This window comes from Hippopotamus amphibius, chromosome 12 (assembly GCF_030028045.1).
Source record: "Hippopotamus amphibius kiboko isolate mHipAmp2 chromosome 12, mHipAmp2.hap2, whole genome shotgun sequence".
In the NCBI taxonomy this organism is placed as follows: Eukaryota; Metazoa; Chordata; class Mammalia; order Artiodactyla; family Hippopotamidae; genus Hippopotamus; species Hippopotamus amphibius.
The window spans coordinates 74023539-74050743 of NC_080197.1; the positions used below are offsets into that span (position 1 = coordinate 74023539).

Here is a 27205-nt window from a genome sequence, read left to right on the forward strand (position 1 = left end):
GTGGATGGCGAGCTGCACGGGGCCGAGTGGCGGGGTGGCGGCCGGAGGGGAGCGAGGGCGGCGCGCGTCCCCCGGGCCGCGGGCTGCGCACGGCGTGGTCCCAGGGAGCGCGGGGGCGGCGGCGCGGCTCCCTGCGCGCAGCGCCCCCCGCCCCCCGCGGCGCGGCCCACGGCTCGGCGCCGCCCGCTCCTCCTTAACCCGCGCGGGGAGGCGGCGGCGGCCGCGGCCCGGCGGGCGGGGGCGGGGGAGGGGCGCCGAGCGCGGCGCGGAGGCCGGGGAGGAGCCGGGGCCTGCAGCGGAGCCGAGCGGAGCCCGAGCCCCGGCCGAGCCCTGACACCGTCCGTCCGCCTTCTGGCTCCCCGGGAGCCCGGACTGGCCGGAGCCCGAGCGGTGGCGGCGCGGGGAGCGCCACGCGCCGGCGGGAGTGGAGAGGACGGGACGGGACTAGAGGAGGCGCGGCCGCCGCAGCAGCTGTGACGGGCGTCGGAGCCGCGGCCTCCCGGCCCCTGCTGCCCAGGCCAGCTCCGGGAGAGCGGGGAGTACGAGAACCCCACCCTCGGGGACGCCCCAGGAGCGGAGGCGGGAGCGGGGACGCGAGCCACCTCTCCGCCAGCCGGAGAGAAGACCCTTCCCGCTCGGGCGAGGGAAAGAAGAGACCCCTCTAGGGAACGAGTCTCTTCCTCCTGGAGGCGAGGAAGATCCCCGTACCAGCCCGGGAATGGAGCTCCCGAAACAGAGAGGGATGATCCTTACCAAAGGAAGCGAGTGAGACTGCCCCGGCGCGCTTCCACTCCTCCAAACACTCTCCGCAGTTGTGGACTTTTGAGGTAGAGAGGAAGGGGGACATGCCTATGGAGTAGGCACCCTCCATCCCATCCAGTACTCACAGGGGAGAGGACTCCTTACACTCAGCACCAGAGGACACTCCAGGGAGAGAAGAGGACTCGGCTTTCAGCTTTTCAGGAGAGGGGAAGAACTTCCCCCAACTTCCTTGTACCTAGACAGTGGAACAGGGCAGAACCCCTCCGCTCAGATCTCCAGCGGACAGAAGGAGCCCTCCACTGCAGACAGATTCAGGTTGGGGGGGAGGGGGACTCCCCCAAGGGGGAGGAGACAACTCCTGGTTGGGAGAGGCTCCTCCCCTCCTCCCCAGGGTCACCAGCCGAGTGTGGGGGGTGTGCCACCTTCCCCAGGTAGGACCGCCTTCTCCTCCCCCTCCCCCTCCCTCCACTCATCCTCAGGGGACCCAGTTCCCCTCCCGAGCTTGGGAGGCTCAGCCAAGCACAGGAAGAGCCACTGAGGATGAGACTCTTCATCTGCCTTTGAAGAGGGGAGTCCTTCCAACCCCAAACACCAGTACCAGGTGGTCCCCTCCCTCTGCTGGGGGAGATTTGGAGACAGGTTAGTGCTTTCTTTCATCTTCTCTCTGTCATCCTTAGTCATAGTGGGTGTAGGGGGCTGAGATGGTGACTCTTGGGTTACATTACTGGGGAAGGTAGAGTGACAACTCAGAGAATCTTCTGGGAAATGTGTTTTGAAGCAACTGGATTCAAACCCTCATCTTGCTGCAGAGGCTCTGAGAAATGGGTTTCTTACTGTTTGGGGACTAAAGGGATGGGATTCATTTGAGGTCCCCAGGGAAGTGTATGTTTTCATGCTGAGGGCAAAGGGATTTCAGAAAACACCTGCATCTTCAGCATTCATCCACACAGTGTAATAATGTTGGCGAGACACATCCCAGCCAGACTCCCATGCCATCCTCCATCCTTGGGCCTTTTCCTGCGGAGAGTGGGCTCCCTCTAAAGTCATGGTGGCATTTCTTGGCCTGGCCTTGTCTGGGGCTTCCGTTGGTATTACATTTTCTTAACCTGTAACCCTAAGGTCACTTAATGTCCACCAGAGCTGTTCTCTCCAGCCAACTGTGATTACTGCTCCCTTGACAAGAAAAGCAGTCTGTCTCCAATGTCAAGAGATCTCCTCTCACGACTCCATTCCTGCCTGGAAGCATAAAATCCACAGGGAATATGGGGATTCCATGTCCAGAGGCAAGAAGAAAGGGTGCAGGGAAATGCCAGCTGCTGGGTTGCAGTTCTTCCCTAATGCTGGCTGGGTACCGCTGCCCCAGTGCCCTACACAGCCCCTGTCTTTCACGGACACTAGTTCCCCAGGAAAAAGCAGATCCTGGAGAGGAAGAGAGGAAGGTTGCTGCTCAGCCTCCTTCCAGTCTTCCATCGAAATAAGTTGACCACTAGGGTGATTTGACCCCCCAAGGAGTTCCCTTTCAGAAAAGCACCTATAGTCTCATCCCCACCTTTCCTGTTTCGTGTTCAGTTCTGGGTCTCTGGAACCTTGTATGTAAGTTTTCTTTCGTAAAATAATAGCAGGAATCATCAAAGCCCAGAATCTTCAGAAAAGGCAAGAAAAAGGTGCCAGGAACTCCTTCTGGCTGAGCCTGGGCTATGGGTTTAGTAGCACTCTGCCTTTCAACCTGGGATCCCTAGCTGGGTACCTGCTTTCCTGCAGCACTATTTGGAAATACCTTGTCTCTTGTAAGGGGCATTAGACCCCACAGCGAGTCCAAGTGGGAGGCTTCATCTTACTTGGGTTTTTATGCTTCCTCCTTTACCTGTCTGGGCATTGGGTGGACGGCCTGAGTTTCTAAGTACATCCACTGGGTCTGAGAAGCTACCTGTTAGTCGTGGTCTGTGACAGGGGTGTGATTCAGGTTTGTATGGCTGTGCTGTAGAACGATGTGCATGTTTCTTACTTCAGGGGGATGTGGCTCTATCCATATCTGTGTGGGGTACAGGGACAGGTACATAACGTGCTTTTCAGACTAAGCCTCCAATTACCTAGAATTGTGTGTTTCTGGTAGGCCTATAAAAGCAGGCGCCCCTGTGCAAAGCTGTGGAGAGGGTGCTGGTAAGGATGCCCAGCTGGGAGGAAAGGCTTGGGATGCCCTGGCCGGCAGGAGCCCCCATGAATGGCTTCATGAAAGCTATCCCACGCAGCCAGGCAGCTGGAACCGCTTCTTCTAGGACTGATAAGAGAGCTTCATTTCTGATATCTCTGGTCTGAAAAGCGTGAGGATCCTTGACTCTTTACTCTAGAATTCCCTCCCCCATTTTTTGAGAAGAGCCAGAAGCCTATTTCTCACAAAGTACTTTACCAGATGCTGGAATGCTACTTGTTGAATGGCTCAGAGTGAACTGGACCACAACACCTCCAGGTGTTCCACCACTGCACAGCATAACTGGCCCTGCTGGGACTGAGTTTCCCTAATTCTTCCTGCCTCTGTGGAATCAGTTAGAAGCAGATGGCTATTGGGTTGGATTAACTATGACTTAGAGGGTGCTATTTTCCAGATCATGTCTTATGACTAGACCTAGTCCCTGCTGAAAAATAAGAGGTAATATTCCCGCATTTCCTCATCCTTAGGAGTTTACTAGTCCTGACATTGGTCAGTCCGGGGGAGGCACTCTTCCCCAAAGGAAAAGTTTGAGATTCTGACATCCTGAAAACTATTGAGAACTCAGTGCAGGTGTAAACCACTGCAGGTTTGCTACTTCTAGGCTTACCTGTATGGTCTATCCATTTTCTAATGTTCAGTTTCTAACGTTCTCTCTTTTTTCCCCTCATTCAAGAATAGTAATTGCTACACTTACATAACACTTACTGAGTGCTTTAAAAATTTTAACTCAGGGTAATCCTCTCAACAACCCTATGTAGGTCAGTTATCTCTATTGTCCAGTGACAAAACTACAACACAGAGAGGTTAAGTAACTTGCCTGAGGTTGCACAGCCAGTAGGTAGTAGAGCCAGAATTGAAACCCAGGCAGCCTGGCTGGTAATCAGTAAGGTGGCAGACTTAGCCACTGCTCTGTTAGTTTCTGCATTATGTACAGAGCAGGAAGTTATCATTCCTTAATGTTGGACCTTGCACCATACCAAGAACAATTAGTGGCCTTTCAGAGAAAATGGGAAGAAAACTGCCTATTATTTTGGGTCTTACATGTCTTACCCGGGATCAGTCTCCCCCCTCAACAGAATGTCTTTCTGTTTTTCTCCGCCTTTCTCCCAGTAGAGTAGTGTTCATTAGACGTTCCGTGGATGTGATGGAGCCTGCCCTTTGGCTGCCTTTCCCAGTTTCTATGGGTATTTTCTTTCAGTTTTCCAGCTTGCAGAGAAGAATGTAGCCTGACTCAGGTTCTGCCCCAGCCCAGTGGCATGAGGCCCACCTGGAGAGAGAGGTCTGGGTAACTGAGTTGGTTGGACTGAGACATGGAAGTACCTTTTGTGTGCCTTTCTAATAATAGCTCTGAACATTAGCGTGGTGCCATTATTTTGGGGACTGTGGAATGTGTGGCAGCCATGGGCTCTTTAAGCTTCATTCACGTCCCTCCAGGAATGAAGCTTGGACAGTGTTTATGACTGCATCCCTTTTATTGAAGGGGGAAACTGAGGCAGGAAGACTTCAGGGAGCAAGGGGTGGTTAGGGACATTTAGTGAGTCAGTGTCAAGGTTCGGAATAGAACTGAGGAACCTCATTCTCTGAGGTTCCACACACTGGGCTGCCCTTCAAGAATGGGGAAGTGACAAGGGGTGAGGAAGTGGGATGGGTTTAGGGAGAATGGTGCTGAAAGATCAGAAGGATCTTTTGCTGCAAGCGTCTTGTAGCTGGTAAGATCGGAAGATATTTTGAGTGCTGGGGCGGTATCTGTAGGGCTGGCTGGGAGGGTGCTGGAGAAAGGTTAAATTTAACCTCAGTGTCCTAACCTGGTGCTGGGGAAAGGCTAGGGAAGGGCATGGAACAAGTAGCAAAAGGCTGAGGGTGCTTCCCTTTCCGAAATTCACAGTGATTGGCATGTGCCAAATGGGTTCTGTAAACCACTTTGTGCTCTCGTGTCCCTCCCTGCCCAGTGTCGGGAGAGTTTCAAATGAAATGTCCCCGGAAGGCTTCTGTGTTTTTAAGGTGAGACTACCCAGGGATCTTTAGCAGGAGATAATAGGAAATAGGGCAAAACTTCCTTACAGACCCTGGAGAACCCTGGTCATTGTGAGCACGCTCATTGCCATGTTCCCATTCAGCTGGGATAACCCAGCTATAGGACCAGATGGCTGCCCCTACCCTGCTTTACCCCAGAAGCTACGCTGCTTTGACTTAGTAAAGTGCTAGGAAGCCTGAAGCCTCCTGGAATGATTAAATGTCCCTATTAGTTTCCATGGTTTTAGGGCAAGATGGTGGTGGTGGGATGGGAAGGAGGGTGGGGGGAAAAGGAGCTAAGGATAAAGGGGAAACCCCTTCGTGGTGCTATTTATAAACAGAGCCTTTTAATTTTTTTCTCCTGTCAAGCAGTTCTTGGGTTGCAGTTGGGTCTCATGCTGCCCAGGCCCCCGAGGCACTAAGGTGTTTCCTTGAGCCTTGCGGAGTGGGCGGAGTGGGCGTGCTGCTGGTGAGGATTGCCGAGGAGCGAGCGCAGGGCAAGGGGACATGCGCGTGCACGCAGAGACCGCGTGGGTGGGAACCTGGGGGATTGGGAGATGAGTGAGAATGCTGACCCTTTGAAGAAAGTCTCCAGGGGAGAAGTGTCACTAACTAGAAGAGTGAGCAAATAGCTTGAAAGATGTGTTGGAGGCGGAGACTGGGGTAGGCAGTCATATCTGCGATTGCGCTTCTAACTACAAAGTGTGTGGATTTGCGTGTAGTCGTCTGTAATGCTGGAGCGTATTATCTGGGTGTGGATTTAGAAATTACATACCGAATATGTTTTCTGTCCAGGATTCTGAGGCATGCAAGTCCTGGCTTCTCTACAGCGATGCCTCGATGGGACCCTCAGCAAGGGGTCCAAGGAGGAAATCCTAGCTGGAACCTGGCCGGCTGTGCAGGCACAGGCCGGTTAGGCAGCAAGCGCTTGGGGGGTTGCTGGCATCAACCTCAGGGGAGTGCCAAATGGCTACCAAGTGATTCCTGCCAGCCTTTCCAGGCCCTGCAATACAGATCTCACCCACCGTTCTTCACCTTCCCCCACCGAGACGTCACTCTAGCTGCACCTCTCCGCCTGCGAGCGCGCCCAGGCTGCGTGGGTGGCAGCAGGGCGTGCAAACAGCAGGCGTGGGCGGGTTGGCAGCGCCAGGAGTTTGCATGGAGGTGCCGCGAGCGTGCGTGCGTGCGTGCGTGCCCGGGAAGGAAAGAGAGAGGAGGAGGGCGGGAGAAGGGGAGCCAGCCCTTAGCCCCAGAGTGGCTATTTTTAGCCCGGCAATCTGCTTGTTACCGGTGCGCGCACAACTGGGTGTCTCCCTGGCTCGCTGCAGCCAGGCAGGCCGAGAGGTGGGAGGGCCTTGCCAATGACTTCTTCCTGGTGTCGCCGTCCGTGGGCGGGAGCTCGCCAGGGGGAGCTTTAAGAGGTGCGAGGGCAGCTGTGCTGGGCTCCGTTCCCGCTGTGTGTGACTTTGTGCCCCGTGGGTAACGTACGCCGTGTATCTCATTGTGATCTCTGGCCGTGGGTCACTGTTGATGTGTTTGCCTTGCATCTGTGCTTGGCTGGTTGTCATACGTAACTTATGTTGAGATGTATGTAATATGCCTCATGTGCACATGTATGTGGGATAGAAAGGGTGAGCACTGGAATGGAACTAATGTGAAACATCTTTAAGTGTTGGTGGGTGCTTCACTAGTGAATACGTGTGCTTACTCTCATTCTTTTTCTTTACATGTTCACTCGTTATCTCTCTGTGGATGCTGAATGTAAATATAACAAGCATCACATAATTGGATAATAGATTTTGGCAGATTTTACCTGCTATCTAAGTGTTGTTGTTGTTTTTAAATTGTTTCTACATAGTTTTAAAATATGTTGTAGGGCTTTAACTAAGAAGAATGGAGGAAACAGCTCAATTTGGTGGGTAGTTTGATCTCCCTTTTAGCCCGGTGTGAAGGGAGAGGCCTCTTGGCCGTGTTCCATGCAAAAAGGTAGAATAAGTACCAGTCTATCATCTGGTAGGTGATTGGTAACATATCTGTTTGGGGGTTCTGGGAACACCTGGTGGAGGGCTATCCCAGGAGAGGAGTCTTCTACGGGAATTAGAGTGGGAAGAAATTCTCCTTCCCTTAAAGCCCTGGGATTTGTGTATTAGTTGCCACCAGTAACCACAGGTAATACTTGTCTATTCTGTTTTCCTCTTTTTCCTCTTCTCTGCAGAACCCAGAAGTACCATGGCATCTGACCTAGAGAGTAGCCTCACCTCCATAGACTGGCTCCCCCAGCTGACCCTCCGGGCTACCATTGAGAAGCTTGGGAGTGCCTCCCAGGCTGGGCCTCCAGGCGGCAGCCGCAAATGTCCACCAGGCTCACCCACAGATCCTAATGCCACCCTGAGCAAAGATGAGGCAGCTGTCCACCAGGATGGCAAACCCCGATACAGCTATGCCACCCTCATCACCTATGCCATCAACTCCTCTCCAGCCAAGAAGATGACCCTCAGTGAGATTTACCGCTGGATCTGTGATAACTTCCCCTATTACAAGAATGCTGGCATTGGTTGGAAGGTGGGACAGCTTCTATACCCCGATGATTCTTAGCCTTGACAACCTTCTCCTCTACTTTTTTTTCTTCCTATAACCTGGTCCAGTTCACTCTGAGCTGTCTCAGAGATGTGTGAACTTAAAAATCTCAAATCTCCCATCCCTTACTTTTTTTTCAGAGTTGAACAGCTTTCATAAGGTGTACTGGGGAAACTCCAGTAATACCAAGCCACTGAGTATAGTTATGGGGGTGGCGGGATGCTGATGCTCATCATACCCTCTTATCCTCTGGTTCATTTCACAGATATGTATTCCCACTCTACTCTTGAAGTCATGTGCAAGGCATGGCATTGTTCCATCCTACCTAGAGGTAGAATCTCATCAGGTTTGCAGAGCTTCATTGCACGTGGTCATCACCTTTTAAAAAATGGTGTACTGGGACTTCCCTGGTGGTGCAGTGGTTAAGAATCCGCCTGCCAATGCAGGGGACACGGGTTCGAGCCCTGCTCTGGGAAGATCCCACATGCCGCAGAGCAACTAAGCCTGTGTGCCACAGCTATTGAGCCTGTGCTCTAGAGCCCGTGAGCCACAACTATTGAGTCCATGTGCCGCAACTATTGAAGCCCATGTGCCTAGGGCCCGCACTCCATAACAAGAGAAGCCATGGCAATGAGGAGCCCGCGCACCACAATGAAGAGTAGCTCCCGCTCGCAGCAACTAGAGAAAGCCTGTAAATAGAGGAGACCCAATGCAGCCAATAAATAAATAAAATAAATTAATTTAAAAAATTTGTACCAAGAAAAAAAATAATATAATTAGGTCCTTCACCAACAGCTCATCCACCAAGCAAAGAAGGAGAGGATAAGTTGTTTGGCTAGAGATAAAGGGAAAAAGGGGCCTCCTCCTCCAAGCAAAGAAGGAAGACTGGTGTTCTCAGTCTTTTGGAGCAATCACTCACTTGCCAGTTGTTGAGTAGGAATGGGGATTTAATGTAGGTCTGTCACTCTGTAAATCACCGGCTGACATGCAAACTGGATGATTAGTTGGAGACTGTTGAAAGCATTAATTTTTCCTTTAGAAATATGTTCCTGCCAGCTGCCACACCCCCCACTAACCTCACCTAAGACATGTATGCGACAATGTTTCTTTCCTCCAAATATAACCATTCCTTGGGCTGTTGAAAAGACAAAAATGAACTGTATCTTGTCTCACTCATAATTTATATTTTGTTGTCATTTACATCATGAGGTTTTGCTTTTCTTTTTCTTGGCCATGCCACATGGCTTGTGTGATCTTAGTTCCCTAAGGATTGAACCCATGTCCTTGGCAGTAAAAATGCAGGTCCTAACCACTGGGCAACCAGGGAGTTCCTGCATCATCAGTTTTAAAACACTGTTCTTTCACTACTGATAGAATGAATTAAGGAACTGGGCAGATAGGATTTTTCTTTTAATTGAAGTATAGTTGCTATACAATATTACATAAGTTATAGGTGTACAATATAGTGATTTGACAATCTCTAAAAGTTACACTCTGTTTATAGTTATTATAAAATACTGGCTATATTCCCCATATTGTATGATATATTGTTGCAGTTTATTTTATACATAATGGTTTGTACCTTTTACTCCCCTGCCGGTATATTGCCCCTACTCCCCTCTCCCCGCTAGTAACCACTGGTTTGTTTTCTTTATCTATGAATTTGCCTCTTTTTTGTTATATTCCCTAGTTTATTGTATTTTTTAGATTCCACATGTGGCATTGTACAGTATTTGTCTTTCTCTGTCTAACTTATTTCAGTAAGCATAATGCCCTCCAAGTCCATCCATGTTCCTGCAAATGGCAAAATTTCATTCTTTTTTATGGCTCAGTAGTATCCTGTTGTGTATGTGTGTGTGTGTGGCGGGGGTACACCCCACATCTTCTTTATCCATTCTTCTATTGATGGACACTTAGTTTTGGGCAGATGTGATTTTGAGGCATTTATATACCTGTTGTCAGTTGGGTGGAAAGCTTGAAAAACTATATAATCAGCTTTCTAGAAGCACCTGGTAGTCAAATTTACAGCCATTATCTCTCATCGATTTAATTGCTGCCTTTTTCTTATCTCGTTGCTCTTGCTGTCTGATAGGTAATTTCCTCCATCAGTATAGTTAAGAGGTGCTAAGTTTACCCTGATACTTGAACTTTAGTGTGTGTTGTGTCCCTTTGCACTATTGGAAAATTTGCTGCTTTGCACGATGCTCAAATCTAACTTGTTTCTCTGCTTCCCCAGAATTCAATTCGGCACAACCTTTCTCTCAACAAGTGTTTCCGGAAGGTGCCCAGACCTCGGGATGACCCTGGGAAGGTGAGATTTTGCTGTAAGCAGTGAAGCGAGGAGCAGGAAGGAGCAAGAAGTAGTTGACAGCCCAGAGTCCTGTGGCTGTTTTAATTACCTGGAAGAGGAAATCACGTTAATTAGAGAAGCAGCTTTGTTTTTTTTCCTCAAAGGAAGAGATTGGGTATCAAGCTTGTGGGTCCCCATGAGAATGACTAAGGAAGACTGTGAAATTTTTTTTAATAGAAATATTTATGAAAAAACTGACTTTGATGCCTCCTTTTTTGTGTGCATGGCACTCTTTCTGTGATGTAAAAGTGGACTTAATAACCTTTGTAGGAATTTTTGTATACAAAATCCCATGATTTTTACCTTCAAAGGAGAGAAGGGACAGATCATCCTCTTTGACTGACAGCTGTGGATGCTGAAGTCCAAGAGAGTTTTGCCTCAGATCACATGGAAGGGAAGGGCTGGTCTGGGCATTTCCAGCTCTTTGAACTAGATGCTGTGTTCTGTCCCTCCAGAATGATCAAGGCCTGTGTTTGGACCACAGAGGGTACCCCTGACATATTCAGTGAGCTGTTAGGACAAATTTAGTCCTCAGAAATAGCTGGTACCCTCAGGATTCTATGGGAATTTCTGGTCATTTTTCCTTTCTTCCTCCCTTCCTTCCTTCCTTCCTTCCTTCCTTCCTTCCTTTCTTTCTCTCTTTCTCTCTCTCTTTCTCTCTTTCTTTTTCTTCCTCTCTCTCTTTCTCTCTTTCTTTCTCTCTTTCTCTCTCTGTCTCTTCCTTCCTTCCTTTCTTTCTCTTTCTTTCTTTCTTTCCTTCCTTCCTTCCTTCCTTCCTTCCTTTCTTTCTTTCTTTCTTTCTTTCTTTCTTTCTTTCTTTCTTTCTTTCCTTCCTTCCTTCCTTCTTTCTTTCTTTCTTTCTTTCTTTCTTTCTTTCTTTCTTTCTTTCTTTCTTTCTTTCTTTCTTTCTTTCTTTCTCTCTCTCTTTCTCTCTCTCTCTTTCTTTCTTTCTTGGTTCCAGATAGATGATTTTCTTTAAGGTAAATGTTATTTATTTTTTAAAAATTGAAGTAAAGTTGAATTACATCCAGTCATTTTAAAAAATATAACTCATTATTTTATGTGAAAATCCCTTCAAATGTCTACTTTTCCAAAGGTGGGAATTTCTGTATATAATGATTTTTTTTCTCTGTGGGGATGGGTTCTCCTAGGGCTCTTATTGGACAATCGATACCTGCCCTGATATCTCCCGAAAGAGAAGACATCCTCCAGATGATGACGTAAGTCTCCATCTCAATGAGATGCCATTTCTGAGCCAGCTGCTCCTTCCATATCTTTGCCTGCTTTTCCAGTCAGTTCCTAAGTTTGGGGCAAAGGTCTAATAGCAGCAGGGGTAGAACCATGGGTCTTGGGAGGATGGTTAGCATCTGCTTATAGATTTCTCTTCTTTCATAACCCTCAGTTATCCCAGGACTCACCAGAACAGGAGGCAAGCAAGAGCCCACGGGGAGGCGTTCCAGGGAGTGGAGAAGCCTCATTGCCTCCCGAGGGGAATCCTCAGATGCCACTCCAGAGCCCCACATCTATTGCCAGCTACAGCCAGGTAGGAGGTGGAGGTAGCAGGGGCCATAGGGATGGATGGATGGATGGATGGATGGATGGATGGATGGATGGATAGGTGGATGGATGGATAGGTGGATGGATGGGTGGTTGAATAGATTCATATACCTGTTGGTTCAAAATTACGTATTGGGTGTCTGTGCTGTAGTAGGCAGATAAATTGGAAAGAAGGAGAAAGCAAAAGAGGGAAAGAGGGAAGCTGAGAGAGAGAACAAAATTTTAAGAAAGATGAGAAAGAAAGTGGTGAGAAGACAAGAAGGGGAGCCAAAAAGTTTCTAAGAAAGGAAAGATGAGCATGGATATAGCATAGGAAAAAGGCAAGGGGCTACATAAAGATAGGAACGAATGAGAAAAGAAGGGGCAAATGATGCTCATTCGTTGAAAAGGTAGGAGAGGATGAAGAGGACAGGCAGGAGAGCTTGGTGTCCACTACAGGGTTGTCTTGGTCCCTCACGTAGGACGTGGATTGAGTCTTTCTTGCCTCTTTCTGCAGGGCACAGGGTCTGTGGATGGCGGAGCAGTGGCAGCAGGGGCTCCAGGCCGAGAGAGCACCGAGGGTCCCCCTCCCCTGTACAACACCAACCATGACTTCAAATTTTCCTACTCAGAGATCAATTTTCAGGATCTAAGCTGGTCCTTCCGCAACCTCTACAAATCCATGCTGGAGAAGTCTTCTTCCTCCTCGCAGCATGGTGAGCCTGGAGTGGGGAGGGGAGCAGAGACATGCTTGTATTTTTGAACAGATGGTGACATTCTCTTCTCTCCCTCTTTCTTACTTGTAACACGAGGAGAGGTTGATCGCTGGTCAGGGAAAGCATGTCATGAACCAGAACTGCTTGGAGTCAGAGCTTTTCTGGCTTGGTTCTGAAGGACAGCTGTTTCGAGAGGCAGGCTGGGTCATTAGATTCAGTAGGTGAGTTGGAGGAATCCCCCGTCTATTAGACTTAAGGGCCTTGATTTTATGGCTGCTAGCCAGTCATTCTGAGGATGGCCACTAGGGGGCAGCAGTAGTTTCCTTTTCCTACGAATCCATGCACGTCACTGTGAGAACAATTCAGTCTTATTTTTTAGCGTTTTTATGTTAATTTTTACTAGGAACAATTTCACACAGATGCAAAAATAGAGAAAATAGTGTATAAACCCTCATGTTTCCATTGCCTAACTTTAACAGTTACCAATGTTAAGCTTGTTTTTTTTTACCACCCAGCTTTTCTTTTATTTATTTTTCTTTTATTTATTTATTTATTTGTAGTAAATTTACTTATTTATTTATTTTTGGCTGCATTGGGTCTTCGTTGCTGTAAGCAGACTTTCTTTAGTTGTAGTGAGTGGGGGCTACTCTTTGTTGTGGTGCGCGGGCTTCTCATTGAAGTGGCTTCTCTTGTTGTGGAGCATGGGCTCTAGGGGCATGGGCTTCAGTGGTTGTGGCACTCAGGCTCAGTTAGTTGTGGCCTGCGAGCTCTAGAGCAGAAGCTCAGTAGTTGTGGCACATGAGCTTAGTTGCTCTGCTGCATGTGGAATCTTCCCTGCCCAGGGATTGAACCCGTAGCCCCTGCGTTGGCAGGTGGATTACTTAGCCACTGTGCCACCAGGAAAGTCCCCAGCTTTTCTTTTAAATGGTGGAATTTAATGCACATCATTCTACTTGTAAATACTGGTTCAGTTTACATCCTTAATGATAAAGACTTCTAGTTATCCATTGCCATGATCACTCCTAACACAGTAAACAAATGTTTCCGTAATATCAGTTTATATCTTGTCCATACTCAAATTTCCTGAATTAACACATGAGAATGACTTGAATTCGTTACTGGAAGACACTTTGAGAGATTGTGTGATTCAGCGCTGTGTGATTCCTGTTTTTAAAATTTTTATTTTTTTGCCACACCACTTGCTTGCGGGATCTTATTCCCCAACCAGGGTTTGAACCCGTGCCCCCCGCAGTGGAAGGGCGGAGTCCTAACCATTGGACTGCCAGGGAATTCCCCTAAATTTTTTAAAAAGAACTTAGAGGTAGAGATGAAGTCAGGACTTTAGGTGAATCGTCAGATCCTGTTCTATCCAGTGGCCTTGGATAGGTGGCCGGAGACACATGGAATGGTAAAAAGTGGTTAGGAGTCATTTTGGGGACAATTTGTAGTAACTGTCATGACTTTCTTCTTTTCTATCCCAGGGGATTCCTATCTAGAGTTGTGTTGCAAGATTGCAGCATTTGCTTGAGAAATGAGTCCAACTCAGGTGACTTTGTTGATTGGAAGTAGGGAACTTGGAGGGCTCTGGGAACAGCAGAGAGTTCACTCAAGTTTGGTTACCGCTGAAAGCCCTGGCCTCGATTGCCGGCTCTTCCCTGCCCCATGTGTTTGAGAAATTCATCCATCTCGACGCTCCTCAGCACCCAGACTCCATTTTTATAGTGACTACAAGAAGGCAGAAGCGTGTAAGACGATAAGGAAAAGGAGAGAACAGAGGCCTGTGGCTTTGTATTGTTTATAATTTGCTTTTGGAACTTTACCTGATGTCTGATGTCTTTTGAAACCATGATTCCAGGCTTACATCCAAATCCTTGAAAAACAGCATAAAAAGCTGCATGCTGACCTTTCAGCTAAAACTTCAGCGATTGTTGTGCTGTTAAGGCCCTCCATCCGTCCATCGGTTATACCTGCTGGGGGAGGGAGGGGACCCAGGGGACCCTGCTGTCCCAGACTGTCCTTAGCCTTCGCCATCTGCGGTTTCTCTATGAGGCCTCCTAAGACATCCTGAGCGATGCCTTGTCCAACTCACCTGCCCGCTTCCTCCCACCCCGCAGGCTTTTCGTCTCTCCTGGGGGACCTTCCGCCCTCTAACAACTACTACATGTACCAGCAGCAGCCGCCGCCACCCCCGCAGCAGCAGCCGCCGCCGCCCCCGCAGCCGCCGCCCCCACAGTCTCAGCCGCAGCCGCAGGCACCCGCCCAGGGCCCCTCCGCTGTAGGGGGTGCGCCTCCACTGCACACCCCAAGCCCAGATGGTTGTACCCCACCAGGAGGGAAGCAAGCGGGAGCCGAGGGCTACTTGCCGCCCCCAGTGATGGCCATGCACCCACCCCCCCTGCAGCACGGAGGCTACCACCCTCATCATCACCATCCCCACTCCCACCCTGCCCAGCAGCCACCGCCACAGCAACAGGCACAAGGCCAGGCTCCCATCAACAGCACTGGCTTTGGTGAGTAACGAGGGCGCAGGGGGCCCCTGGAGGACTGAGGGTTGACCCTCCTGTTCTGACTCTGGCAGGAGGTGTGATTGGTTAGGAAGTTCACAGTGGGTCTTTTAGCCTCACTGTCCCCTGAGAGCTCCCCTGAGTGAAGGAAGTTGCTACTTAGAGCCCTATATTAGAAAATTCGTGGACAAATGGGGATTGTTTTACATATTCTCTTGCTTATGAGCTGGGATGTCTGTAATTAAAGCTTGGATGGCTTTGTTTGTCTTAAATCTCCAGGGGGGGAGAGTCCAAAATGATCTTGGTAATGCAGCTGATAACCTGTGTAGATGCAAGAATCTTGCATTAATTAGTCAATCTGCTGTCAGTTGGGGGTTGTCTTACCCCTCAGTCTGTCTTATTACCATGTCCCCCTCCTCTTTACAGCCTTTCCTCCTGACTGGTGCTCCAATATCGATTCCCTAAAGGAAAGCTTCAAGATGGTAAACCGGCTCAACTGGTCCAGCATTGAGCAGTCACAGTTCTCAGGTTAGTGATCAAAGGATGGTGCCTGGAAGGAAGAGGGATATAGCAGAAGTGGAAAAACCAATGGAAATTGGAACCAGAAGCGGATGGTTAAATGAAGCTTGGGGATGGAGGATTTCATATTACACAAGGTGGTTAATACTGATGCTATCTTCAAATTAATTTTAGTTAATTTTTGCCTTAACTCAAAATATAACAGTGGTTTATTCCACTCAGTTTTATCTCTGGGAGGAGGAAGGTTCTCAGAAACCCTGGACTACTATTTTGTAGTTTTGTCACCATTTACTGACAGCATGACCATGGCTAATTCACTAGTCACTTTGAAACTTTTATTCATCAGTAGGATAGAAAGTATAATAAGAATTTAGTAAGGAAGAAATAGAATGAGAGTTTGGAAATGTAGAGCTCTAACAGTTGTCAGTTACTATTGGTAGTGCACATAATCAGCGGTGTTGATTGGCCGTGTGGTTGGAGCAGTGCTGTAGGTATAGAACCGCTAGGGGCACCGGGGCCTCTGCAAGGTTAGCATCTCTTGCTTCTCTGTTTGCAGAGCTGATGGAGAGTCTGCGGCAGGCAGAGCAGAAGAACTGGAGCCTGGACCAGCATCACATTGCCAATCTGTGTGACTCCCTCAACCACTTCCTCACTCAGACTGGGCACGTGCCCCCACAGGGCGCCTCCCACCGGCCACCTGCCCCCACCCGCATTGCTGACTCCTGTGCCCTCACCAGTGGCAAACAGGAGCCAGCCATGAACCAAGGTACCGCACGAAGCAAGTTGACAAAGAGGTGGAAACTGGATGATGAAAAGGAAGGGGGATGAGAAGGGCAGAAGAGAGCTGAGAAACATCAGCTTATGGGCAGTGATCCAAATGCCAAAGAAATGGACCATATGATTCCTTCTAGATCTTGATCTGGGAGGTCAGAGTTACTTCAGAAAAGGGAGGAGAAGGTCCCCATTCCAAATTTGTGTCTCAGTAACCCCTACCTGGATCGTAGCAGGTAGAGTCATGATTCACTACGGTTATATGATCTTTAAACCAGTGAAGTGAGAGAGTCCATGATCATGGTTCTATATTTGTCATCTTTCTGATAGCTGTGATATTACACACTGCTAGTATCGGGTCCCTTTGTACCCTAAGTGGTGAGGACTCATAGCTTCTGCAGAAAGCCTTGATGCCCGCAGGAGCTACAGAACAGAGCAGGGAAGGGAGAAGAGATGAAGGGGAGGAGAGGAGTACTTTTCTCACTCTCTATCTGACTCTGCCTCCTTGAGTGTGACGGTCCCACTCACGTAACTCTGTCTTGCTTTGACAGTGAACTCTTACGTGCACCCTCAAGCCTCCCACCTCTACCCTGGCCCATCACCAATGTACCCACTCCCCACCCAGGACTCAGCAGGGTACAATCGCCCAGGTAAGAGCCAGGAATCTTGTTTCACCACCAGCAAGTTGTCTGGCTTTCCTGTGGCTCCGAGCCTGCATTCTCAGCCCTTTTGCCTGCACCTGCTGGGAGGGGGTGAGCCTTCCTGATCCCCAAGGCTGGAGGGTGGGCCACCTGCTAGGGAGGTGTAGGTCATGGGAGACTAAAGGTGACTTACTTTAAAATTATCTCGTGCCTGCAATAATGAAAGAAAGTAGAAGCATGGCTATAAACACAAGATAGACATGTAGAACATTTATGCCTGGCTTCGGAATCTAGGTATCCACTCAGACCAATGAATGAAGATGTTATGCAAACGTACCTGCTCTGTGCCCGCGTCTGCTTTCCTGTCTCCTGACCTCTAGTATCAGGGCTCTGGGATTGAGCTACCTCTGATGGTGAGAGTAGGCGGGGAGACCCTAAATTGTCATAAATAGTACAAAACGAACAGATCCTTCACCTTTAAATGCAATTTGAGAAGAATCGCGGTTCTCATCCTGCCTAGCCGCAGTGTTTTCAGTTTTGGGGGTGATGTCCGACTCTTTATCCACATATTCCTTCTCCATATTGCTATTTCATAGAATAGTATGTTCTGTTTTTTTTTTTTTGTCATTATTACATAGTCTTCATAAGTATAATTTTTTTTTTTTTGGCCATGCCACGTGACTTGTGGGATCTTAGTTCCCTGACAGGGGATTGAACCCGGGTCCTTGGCAGTGAAAGCGTGGAATCCTAACCACTGGACCACCAGGGAATTCCCTATAAGTATAATTTTTAATGGCCGCACACTGTGACATTGCCGTGTGGCTTAGTTTACTCCAGTTTCTTTCCTGAGACCTCACTGAAGTGGTGGCTGGCAGCAAAAATAACTCTGGGCTGATAAGGACCATAGTTACCCAGACCTTCCCCCTGCTGGTGTTTGGTGTTGGCCGCCATCCATCAAGATGGATAGAACAGCTTCCCATCCACTTTTAATCTCCTCGTCTCTTCCCACAGCACACCACATGGTCGCTCGGCCTCAGGTTCCACCTCCTGGGGCCAATGAGGAGATCCCCGATGACTTCGACTGGGACTTGATTACCTAGTGCGTCGGAGAGCCTGGCCATCAGCCCAGGGCTGGGCAGAGAAGTTTGGCAGTGGGGAAAGCACAGCCCCAGCCCACTTCCACCCTTGCCTGTAATATAGATATATATCCTTTTTTTTTTTTTTCTTTCTCTGCCAGAGAAGCCACCGCAAGATGCTGCCGAAGATAACCCCCCCTTTCCTGCCTCATTCTTCCTCTTCCTTCTTGTTTTTTCCCTAATTCTTTTATTATTATTCTTATTATATTATTATTATTATTGGTTATATGCTGTCTCTGGTCTCCTGTCCCTCCACCATGGACCACATCCACCTCTTGCTAATTTAAAATCATCTGGCTGGAAGGTGAGGCCACTAGAACCGCAGAGAAAGGTCTCAAACTTTGATTTCCCTTTCTCTTTGGGAAAGTCAGCGCTAATCCCACCTTTCGGCCCCACATCGTTTTCTGTGGATATCAGTTCAACCCAGGACTGGAGAGGCCACGTTATCAAGTAGAAGGGATCTGAAACACGGCTTGGCAGCCATGAATCTGCAGGTTTTACTCAATGGTGCTAATTTTGTCCTCTGAGCTCTTCCTTGTCCCTTTCTATCTCCAGTCCTACTTCTACTGATCCTCATTCCCTGTCAAGGGTGAGAGTGATGGTGGTGGTAATACGACCCTAGTGGAATAAGAGGTACTGGGTTGGGTCAAGTAGAATACTATAGAGGGTGATGGAATATGAAACAGTCAAGAGGTTGGATCTGTGCTACTCTGTCAAACTGCCATTGGCTTATTCCTGGCCCACTCTCTATAGGAGACAGAGTCAGTCTTTGCCAGAACTCTGCTTCTCTGGTGGAAATGAGGACAACTCTTCAGCATAGGTTCAGCTTTTTGGAGATGGTTTCCACTGAACCATTTTGGCTTTTTAACCATCATTTTCTCTGGAAATTAACTATGGCTTTTATTTGCTTCTACCAATTATCCGTTCATCCCCTTGTCTCATTCAGCAGATATTATTTTGTCCTCTGTTAGTTGTCTGCTCAACTCTTCCACCCATCGTATTTTCTTTCCCCATTTTCTGGGATTCTCAAGAAAGAGAGTAACCCATTATTCCTTTTAATCTTACCATGTCCTAGGGCAAGACAGGAATCTCTTTCCTACCCATCGTAGCAGAACCAGACCTACAGTACCGGTGGCAGGAGGGTGAGGAGGGGAAAGGGGAGCCAGCATAGACGTGGGGAGGGATGTAGGCAAATGCTTCTCTTGGAATCCAGATCATTGGGGCTGAAGCTTTTGCAGTCAGGCTTTTGAGGGGTGAAGAAAATTGGTAGACGGGATTAAATAATCTAAAGTGAAGAGTTCCGTGAGGGCCAAGGGAGACCCTCCCCCCCCAGGAAAATGTACAGGGATAACTTACCTCCTGTAATGAGGAGTGGCCATGACTTATTGCTGCAAAGTACTTAGTGTGTATTTGATATTAATCATTGAATTTTAGTTATGAGAGGGAAGAACCGTTTTACTTTTCAATTTACTGAATGCTCACTTTCCCAGAGCTGCAGGACAAAATGTACGGGGTGAACGAGGCCACTCTCTCTGTGATTTCTGCTTTTTGTTCATATTCTTTTATTTACCCATGCTTTCCACTGTCCTGCTTTTCCTCCTCATCTGCCGCTTCCTTTCTTTGTTAGGGGTTCTATGCGAGAGTTTGTTGAAGAAGTCCAGTGAGGCTGAAGTCAGGGGGCAAGAAAGGGCAGTTAACTGAACAGCACTTTATTTCTTTGAAGTTCTTTGTAAGAAGTGGGGGTGTGAGTGGCGTGAATCCCCCATTGTGTCAGAGGGCATTTAGTAGGGTTGAAGTATGGCCTAAGATTTCCCATTGGGGAAAGGAGAATTTCTCTTCGAGGGTGGTGACACGCCTTTGCCCAGTGTCCCTATCTTAGGTGTGTCTTCCTTATCCTTCCAATCAAGGTGCCTCCTACACACAGCGTCCCATCTGTTCTCCCTAAGATTCCCTCTCGACAGATCATCACTCTTTTCTAAACCCCTTTGCTACCCAGATCCATACAGGAATCTCAAGGGTAGACTAATCAGACATGTAAATGTCTCTTGTTTATAATTCATCTGTGTCTTCTGAAAATGAGGGTCATTAAGAACTCTGGCGCGCAGTCAGAGTAACTGAAGTTTGAGGCTAGAGCTGGAGATGGGCTGTCGGGCCTCCTGGGATTTTAGTTCCCCTCCGCTAAACCCAGCCTTGCTAAATGGCACGAGACAAACCTGACCCTCTTTGGGCCTCAGCTTCCCCTCCCCTCCATGAAATGGAAAGAATACTGCTTTTTCTTGTTGGTCCAGCATTGCTGACCTTGAAAGTTTAGTCACTGTTGTTGTCTTGGATGATGTGTGCAAAACAGCAGAAGCTCACTGCCTACAAGAGGAGATAAGGGAGAAAGTGGAGGAGGGGGACAGAAGGAGCAATTCTTTGGTATCTATTCACCCATCCCCGCCTTTCTCTCCTCAACCCCCATGTTTCTGGTTTGGTGAGTCCTTCATACCACCCCTAATGCTTTGCATTGGTGCAGGCTGGGAAGGGGGGATGTGTGGTCTCACAAGTTGTTGTTGTTGTTTTGCATGCTTTCTTAATAAAAACACAAAAAAGAATGTTTATGGTTTTATCTTCCTGGTGCTGGTCTCAAAATTCTTTTTGCCAGGAAAAAGAAATAGGAAAAGGGAAATGTAAAAGCATTTGTTTTCTGTTGCCCTTCCTCCTCCCCCCTCCCCTGCCCCACAGGGTTTGATTGGTTGACCCTGACATTTTTGGTAAGACTGATGGGAAAAAATAATGAAATCATGCCTTTAACATTCTTTTTTTCAAATGCTATTAAATATAGTGAAATATTATTGGGAGAGGCAGTCCTCCCTTACAGCTTGATGTGTGGACTAAACCATCTTGCTTGCATTCTGGGATATTTTAAAGATTAAAGATACTACAATTCGAGGAGGACTTGGGTCTGCCTCTAGGACTTCCAGTGAACACTTAAAGGTAGTCGCTAGAGTTTTTCATTGGAAGTGGAATTCCAATTGTAGGAGTTTCTTCAGAATACATTTCCAAGATACATAGAACTCTCAAAAGATGTCCAGAAATATTAACTATTGAATCTTTATAACTATGCCAGGATCATTCACCCTGGTATCCTATACACTAACCCTAGGAGTTAGGAACTTATACCCAGGGTCCCGTGAGACGTGTTGGGATTTCCAGAAGCCTAGCTAATCATCATTATAGCAAGCCTACAGCTACCTAGTGTGAGATTTATTTGCTGTGGGACTTCCCTGGTGGTGCAGTGGTTAAGAATCCACCTGCCAATGCAGGGGACACAGGTTTGAGCCCTGGTCTGGGAAGATCCCACATGCCGTGGAGCAACTAAGCCCCTGTGCCACAACTACTGAGCCTGCGCTCTAGAGCCTGCGAGCCACAACTAGTGAGCCCATGTGCTGCAACTACTAAAGCTCTTGCACCTAGAGCCTGTGCTCCACAACAAGAGAAGCCACAGCAATGAGAAGCCTGTGCACCTCAATGAAGAGTAGCCTCCACTTGCTGCAACTAGAGAGAGCCCACACACAGCAATGAACACCCAATGCAGCCAAAAATTAATAATAAATAAATAAACCATAAAAAGTTAAAAAAATTTATTTGCTGTGTATTAGAGATTATAATATATTCTGAGTGTCAAACAAAAGGATCCATGAATCTCTGAGCCTTGCAAGGAACCATGGAGAAAGAAAACATTTATTCACATCAAATATATGATCAGATTATACTGGAAGGTAGCATGGCAACTCTCACATCATGTCAGATATCATTACTGCACAACTGAAAGCATTCCTAGTGATTTGAAATTTTTCCACATAGTACTTTATAACTTATTTGTAGTCCAGACCCTCCCCTCAACCACTGAACAAAGAATAGTGCCTTGGTGGGCAAAGTCTAAAACATCTCATTTTCTATTTTTCAGGTTAAATCACTACTCAGGTGAGGCTATGTTATAGTACAAACAAACCCAAAAATTTAGAGGTTTAACACGTAAAACTTTATACACAGAGAAAAATGATAAGGTGATGGGGGTTGAATAATGTTTTAAAAAAAAAATGAAAGAAAGGGAGGTGGAACAGGTTGACAAAGTAGAAGAAAATGTGTAATCCTGAACAAATTAAAGGATGATGGTTAATGAATATTGGAATGCTGAATAAACAAAAAGAAATATGAATGTGTTTGGATAAAATTCATCATCTTTCAAAACAAGAAGTCATTTTATCACCTCTACAAAAACTAGCAGCATAAGGTCATGTTTTAGAAATATCATGGTAGGTATCAGAAGAAACATCTAAAATATTTTCAAAGGTTATCTCTGGGAAGTGGGAGTGGGAGGAAGGAGGGGCTGGGCAGAGAGGGGCAGGAAACCTCTTAGATTTCATTATAAGCCTTGGGTTCTCTTTAAATTATGTGCGTGTGTTACTTTGGTAAAGATAACGATTAATTTAGAAAAACCCCAAATATACATCTGTTAATTTTGGCCTGAAAGAGACACACCTACAGTCATTTTTTTTTAAGTTGGATAACGTGCCGAGAGGGTACTCAGTTATTTTGCAGTGAATTCAAGAATAGCTACCCCATCCTTCACCCTCTTTCTCCCTTTCATTTGAAATGAGTTTCTTGGGAAGTATTAATGTGGAACGAGAGGAGGGGAGTCATTTGCATCTTATGAAACTATTGGTTATTAGAAGCATAAAGTCTAGAAAAAGATTTAGAGGCAGGGAGGAATAGGGAATTAAGGAGCTTAAGAAAAGGAATGAAAGATAGATGATTCTATCACTAGGCAGATAGAGCAAACAGGAGAGAATTCCCCAAACTGCTGCTTACATACTGTTTCATGAGAAAGTCTTTAGATGCCTAAGTAGTCTGTCTTTACACAATAGATGCTTATTTAGTTGTAAAAATGGAAACTCAGAATTCCTATGTCTTGTATCCAGGAGTATGCCAAGTAGCAGGAATATGGCATTCTACTGTGTTCCAGACTCAGGCTCGTAACTCCTTGTTTTTATAGACTTTCTTCTTGCACCTTTTTCTTTTCATTTAAAACCATCACCACCACCATCACCACAACAAAGCCATAGAATAAATGATCATCTTTCATTCAGATAGGACTAGAAGAAATGGTTTTAAATTGAATCTGCAAGGGAATTTAGAAAAAAATTTAATGATAGAAACATATTAGAAGGAGACTGCATTCTCATTTACCTCATGTGGCTTTGTTCGGGATAGAAATAGACTAATTTTACAATGATTCCCAAATTTAGCATTCATCAGAAACAAGAAAGCTTGTGAAAACATTGTCTTAGCCCCACCCCCAGAGACTCTAATTCAGCAGGTTTGGGGTGGGGCTGGAGAATTTGTGTTTCTATCAACTTTCCAGGTGATACTGATGCCACTAGCCTGGGACCACACTTTAAGACTCTCTGGATTAAACGTCTTGATTCTTTGACGGTTTCTGAAATCACCTGCTCCCCATCTCTCTTGCCTTTTTAGAAACATGATGCACTGGGTGAATGCCTAAGAACCTCTGCTTGGATCAACTGCTCTGTATTTTCACACAACTGTACTGATACTGTTTTTTTCCAAAGAGACTTTGTTTTGGGGGCAGCTGGTAGAGTGTGTCAAGTCCTCACTGAAAGCTGCCTCCAGAATTCCCTGCATGGACTGTCTTGCTTTTTTCCTAAAATCTTTGCCCAGGAGGGCATAGAGGAAGGGATTGCAGCAACTATTGGCAGATGCTAGAGCAAGAGACACATGGTCCCAGGACAACAGAGCTTCCCCAAAGGGAGTTTCTGGGTCAATAAACAATAAGAGGACTCCAACAATGTGGTACGGAGCCCAGCAGACCAGGAAGACAGTCACCACCACCATAGCCACTCTCAAGGTTTTCTTCCGAGACTTGGTGAAGCGGCTCCGACGCATTCGGAAGATAATGAGGCTGTAACAGTTCACCATGATGAGGAGGGGAAGCAGGAAACCCAGCACGAGCCTAGTGATGGTTATTGCTACCTGGGGTTTTGGCACTGGATAGTCATACGCAAATTGGCTTAAATCATCACTCTGGAAAGCTTCTGATAGCGTAGATGTGTTTGAGGAATTTCTGGAGGCACTAGAGAAATGCTCGAAATCAGCAGGGAGAAAAGCATCAGAGTTCTCCAGTGGGTTAGTTCTGTGATCTTCAATGAGAAAGTCACTGGGGACTGTAGCTGAGACCTCATGAACAGGTTTAAATACATTATAATATGGTTGTTGAACAGATAATCCAGCTGAATCCGTAGGGAGTGGATCTCCAGAAGTTTTCTGAAATATTTGAGAACGGAGGCCAGTGGCGGCTGTCCAAGGACGATCATTTGTTTGTAGAAAGAAAGACTCTAACCTATCATCCATGTCTTCGGGCAGCTCAACAATGGCGTTGTCAAGAGACCCGTTTTCCAGTAGATCAAAGGTGAAATCTGGATAATCTAATGAGCCGTAGAGATCAAAATTGTAGCCACACATACTATGGTTGTCTATAGTGAATGTTTCCCGGTATACAAACACAGGTATGCACATTACAAAAGCCACCACCCAGATGCATCCACAGATAGTGAAGGCTGTCCCCACGTTCCGATGATTCTGGCACCAGATCGGCTTGAGTACCAAAAGACAGCGGTCCAGGCTAATGGCAGTCAGCAGCAAGACGCTGGCAAACATGTTGAGGATGATGACGGAGGGGATGAGCTTGCACAGGAACCAGCCGTAGGGCCAATGTCCTTGGAGAGCCAAGTGAATCAGGGAGAAGGGCAGGGAGAGGCAGCAGAGAAAGTCAGCCAAGGTGAGATGGAGAAACCAAACTGTGTTCACTGTCCGTTGCATCCTTAGGCCAGCCACCCACAGCACCAGCCCGTTGCCTGGCAATCCCAGTAGGAAAGTGAAACTGAGAATGACCATGGAGAGAATTACTTGGGGTTCATCCCAGGGCTGTGAGGGTAGGTCAGTTGAATTTGTCTTAGAAGAGAAAGACTCCATTGCTAAACTTTTATAAAAATATAAACAAAAATGTTAAAACTATCTTTAAAAAAAATACTTATTCTTAGAATTCTAACCTCCCCACATAAAGATGTAGAGTCACAAAGACCCTCACGCTGTTTTAGTTTATATTCCTTAACTTCACATTGGATTACACAAAAACATTGTCTGAAACACAATTTAAAATCTACTGTATTGACATAGGGAACAGACTTGTGGCTGCCAAAGGGGAAGGGAATATTGGGAGTTTGGGATTAGCAGATGCAAACGATTATATATGGGATGGATAAACAACAAGGTCCTACTGCAGAGCACAGGGAATTACGTTCAATATTCTGTGATGAACCATGATGAAAAAGAATATGGAAAAGAATATATATATGTATAACTGAGTCATTTTGCTGTACAGCAGAAATTAACACAACATGATAAATCAACTACACTTCAATAAAATTTAAAAAATTTTTTTTTTTTTTTGGCCGTGCCCTGCACCACCTTCAGGATCCTAGTTCCCCCACCAGGGGTCAGACCAAGTCACTCGGCAGTGAAAGTGCAGAGTCCTAATCACTGGACAGTCAGGAAAGCCCCTCAGTTATGTTTCTTAGATACAACTTCAACTTTCCCTTTTGCTGTCAAATTTCTCAAGCGTATTTTTCCCTCTTTGCATTGATTTCCTTACCACTCAGCATTTCTTTCTTATTTGTTTTCTATGAATATAACTTGGGAAAAATAGCTTGATTATTATAGAAACAGAAATCATTTATGAAGAAAATTAGAAAATATAAACAAGCAAAAATAAGAAAATAAAAATGTCATATACCACTAGTCAGTGATTACTCTTTTAGTATCTTAATTTATATCCTTCTGTATCTTTTTTTCACATACATATGTGTATACTATATGTATGTATGTTTTTTGGTAAGCAAAATTTAACAAAATTAGATAATACTGTGCATATTGGTTTTTTAATTTTCAAAATTGTAGTGAAATACACATAACAAAATTTACCATCATAACCATTTTTCAGTGTACAGTTAGGTTAGGTTTATTTACATTATTGTGCAGTCAATTTCTAGAACTTTCTTATGTTGTAAACCTGAAACTCTATATCTATTAGGAAACAACTGCTCACTTCCCTTTCCCCGAAGCCCCTGGCAATCATCATCCTATTTGTGGTTTCTATGCATTTGACTGCTCTAGATACCTCATATAAATGGAATCATATAGTATTTGTCTTTTTGTGACTGGTTTATTTCACTTGGCAAAATGTCCTCAAGGTTGACCCATGTTGTAGTGTGTGTCAGAATTTTCTTCCTAAGACTGAATAATATGCCACTGTATGTATGTACCATGTTTTGTTTATCCATTCATTTGTAGATGGACAATTGAGTTGCTACCACATTGCAGCTATTGTGGATAATGCTGCTATGAACGTGGGTGTAAACGCGTACTGTTTTATATAAACTGCTTTCTTTTATCATTTTTATCAGTTAGCAGTCTCCACATTATACAGTAAGAGTGTACCTTAAGGAATACTCAGATTTTATCCATTTTTTCCAACTGTCCCCAAAATATCCTTTATACCTGATTTGTCAACAATTATATCCAGTCTAGGATCATACTTTGCATCAGGATATTCCTTAAGTCTCTTAATTTAGCATAGTTTCTCTTTTTCAAAGATACTGGCTTGTTTTGGGGTCTGTTATTCTCACCACTCACTTCACAACCCTTTGTAATTGGTCTTCTGCCCCATCACACTGCTAAAACTACCTCTAGCTAACAAATCCAAGCATCTTTTTCTCTGTCTTTATGCTCCACAATATTCGTGTCATTTGCTACACTGGCTTCTTAACACTCTCTTCTCTTGGCCTCTGTGACATTACCCTTCCCTTTTCAACATTCCTGTAAATGTGCCCTACTTTATAGCTTTCCTGAACAACTCACTATTCCAAATCAATACTATTTTCTATTCCTTGGCCAATGCTGTTTACTTCTATCTGGAATTATATCTTCCACCTGAACGTCCTGTTTCCTCCATTCCTAATCTGTGTCTATTGAAATTCTAGCCATTCTTCATGATCAAGCTCAAAAATATCTTCCTTGAAACCTCTCTTATAATCCTAATCATAATTTAGTTCTTTAGCCTCCTAAATTGTGTGTGTGTGTGTTGAGGGATGGGGGGAGGTTGTACCTCTTTTCATATTCTCTATGCAATGACGTATTTTGTCTTGCATCATAATTATTCTTGTGGCTGTCTTATATATTATTCTAGCCTTAAATTTCATAATGGTAAAAAAGAATCTTGTTTCTAAATGCTTTTTCCACAGAATTTAGCATAATGCCTTTTAAGATGTAAAGATTAAAGATTACTTGAATGAAAGGAACAAAACTGAGTTATTTGCAGTGAGGTGGATGGATCTAGAGTCTGTCATACAG

The 27205-nt window shown here is 46.1% G+C and overlaps 2 protein-coding genes across 2 annotated transcripts; one reads left to right on the forward strand and one right to left on the reverse strand.

Moving 5' to 3' along the window:
* The first annotated feature begins 279 nt into the window (after window positions 1-279).
* Window positions 280-20322, forward strand: FOXJ2 (forkhead box J2). Its single transcript, XM_057703107.1, has 11 exons — window positions 280-1401; window positions 7200-7546; window positions 9798-9872; window positions 11063-11131; window positions 11314-11454; window positions 11965-12163; window positions 14278-14673; window positions 15094-15195; window positions 15743-15952; window positions 16509-16607; window positions 17610-20322. The coding sequence occupies exons 2-11, from the start codon at window positions 7214-7216 to the stop codon at window positions 17696-17698; spliced, it is 1713 nt and encodes a 570-aa protein (XP_057559090.1). The 5' UTR covers window positions 280-1401; window positions 7200-7213; the 3' UTR covers window positions 17699-20322.
* Window positions 20323-23095: 2773 nt separating this feature from the next.
* On the reverse strand, window positions 23096-24771 carry C3AR1 (complement C3a receptor 1). Its single transcript, XM_057703245.1, has one exon. It carries the CDS (start codon window positions 24767-24769, stop codon window positions 23315-23317), a length of 1455 nt encoding a protein of 484 aa, XP_057559228.1. The 5' UTR covers window positions 24770-24771; the 3' UTR covers window positions 23096-23314.
* Window positions 24772-27205: the final 2434 nt, after the last annotated feature.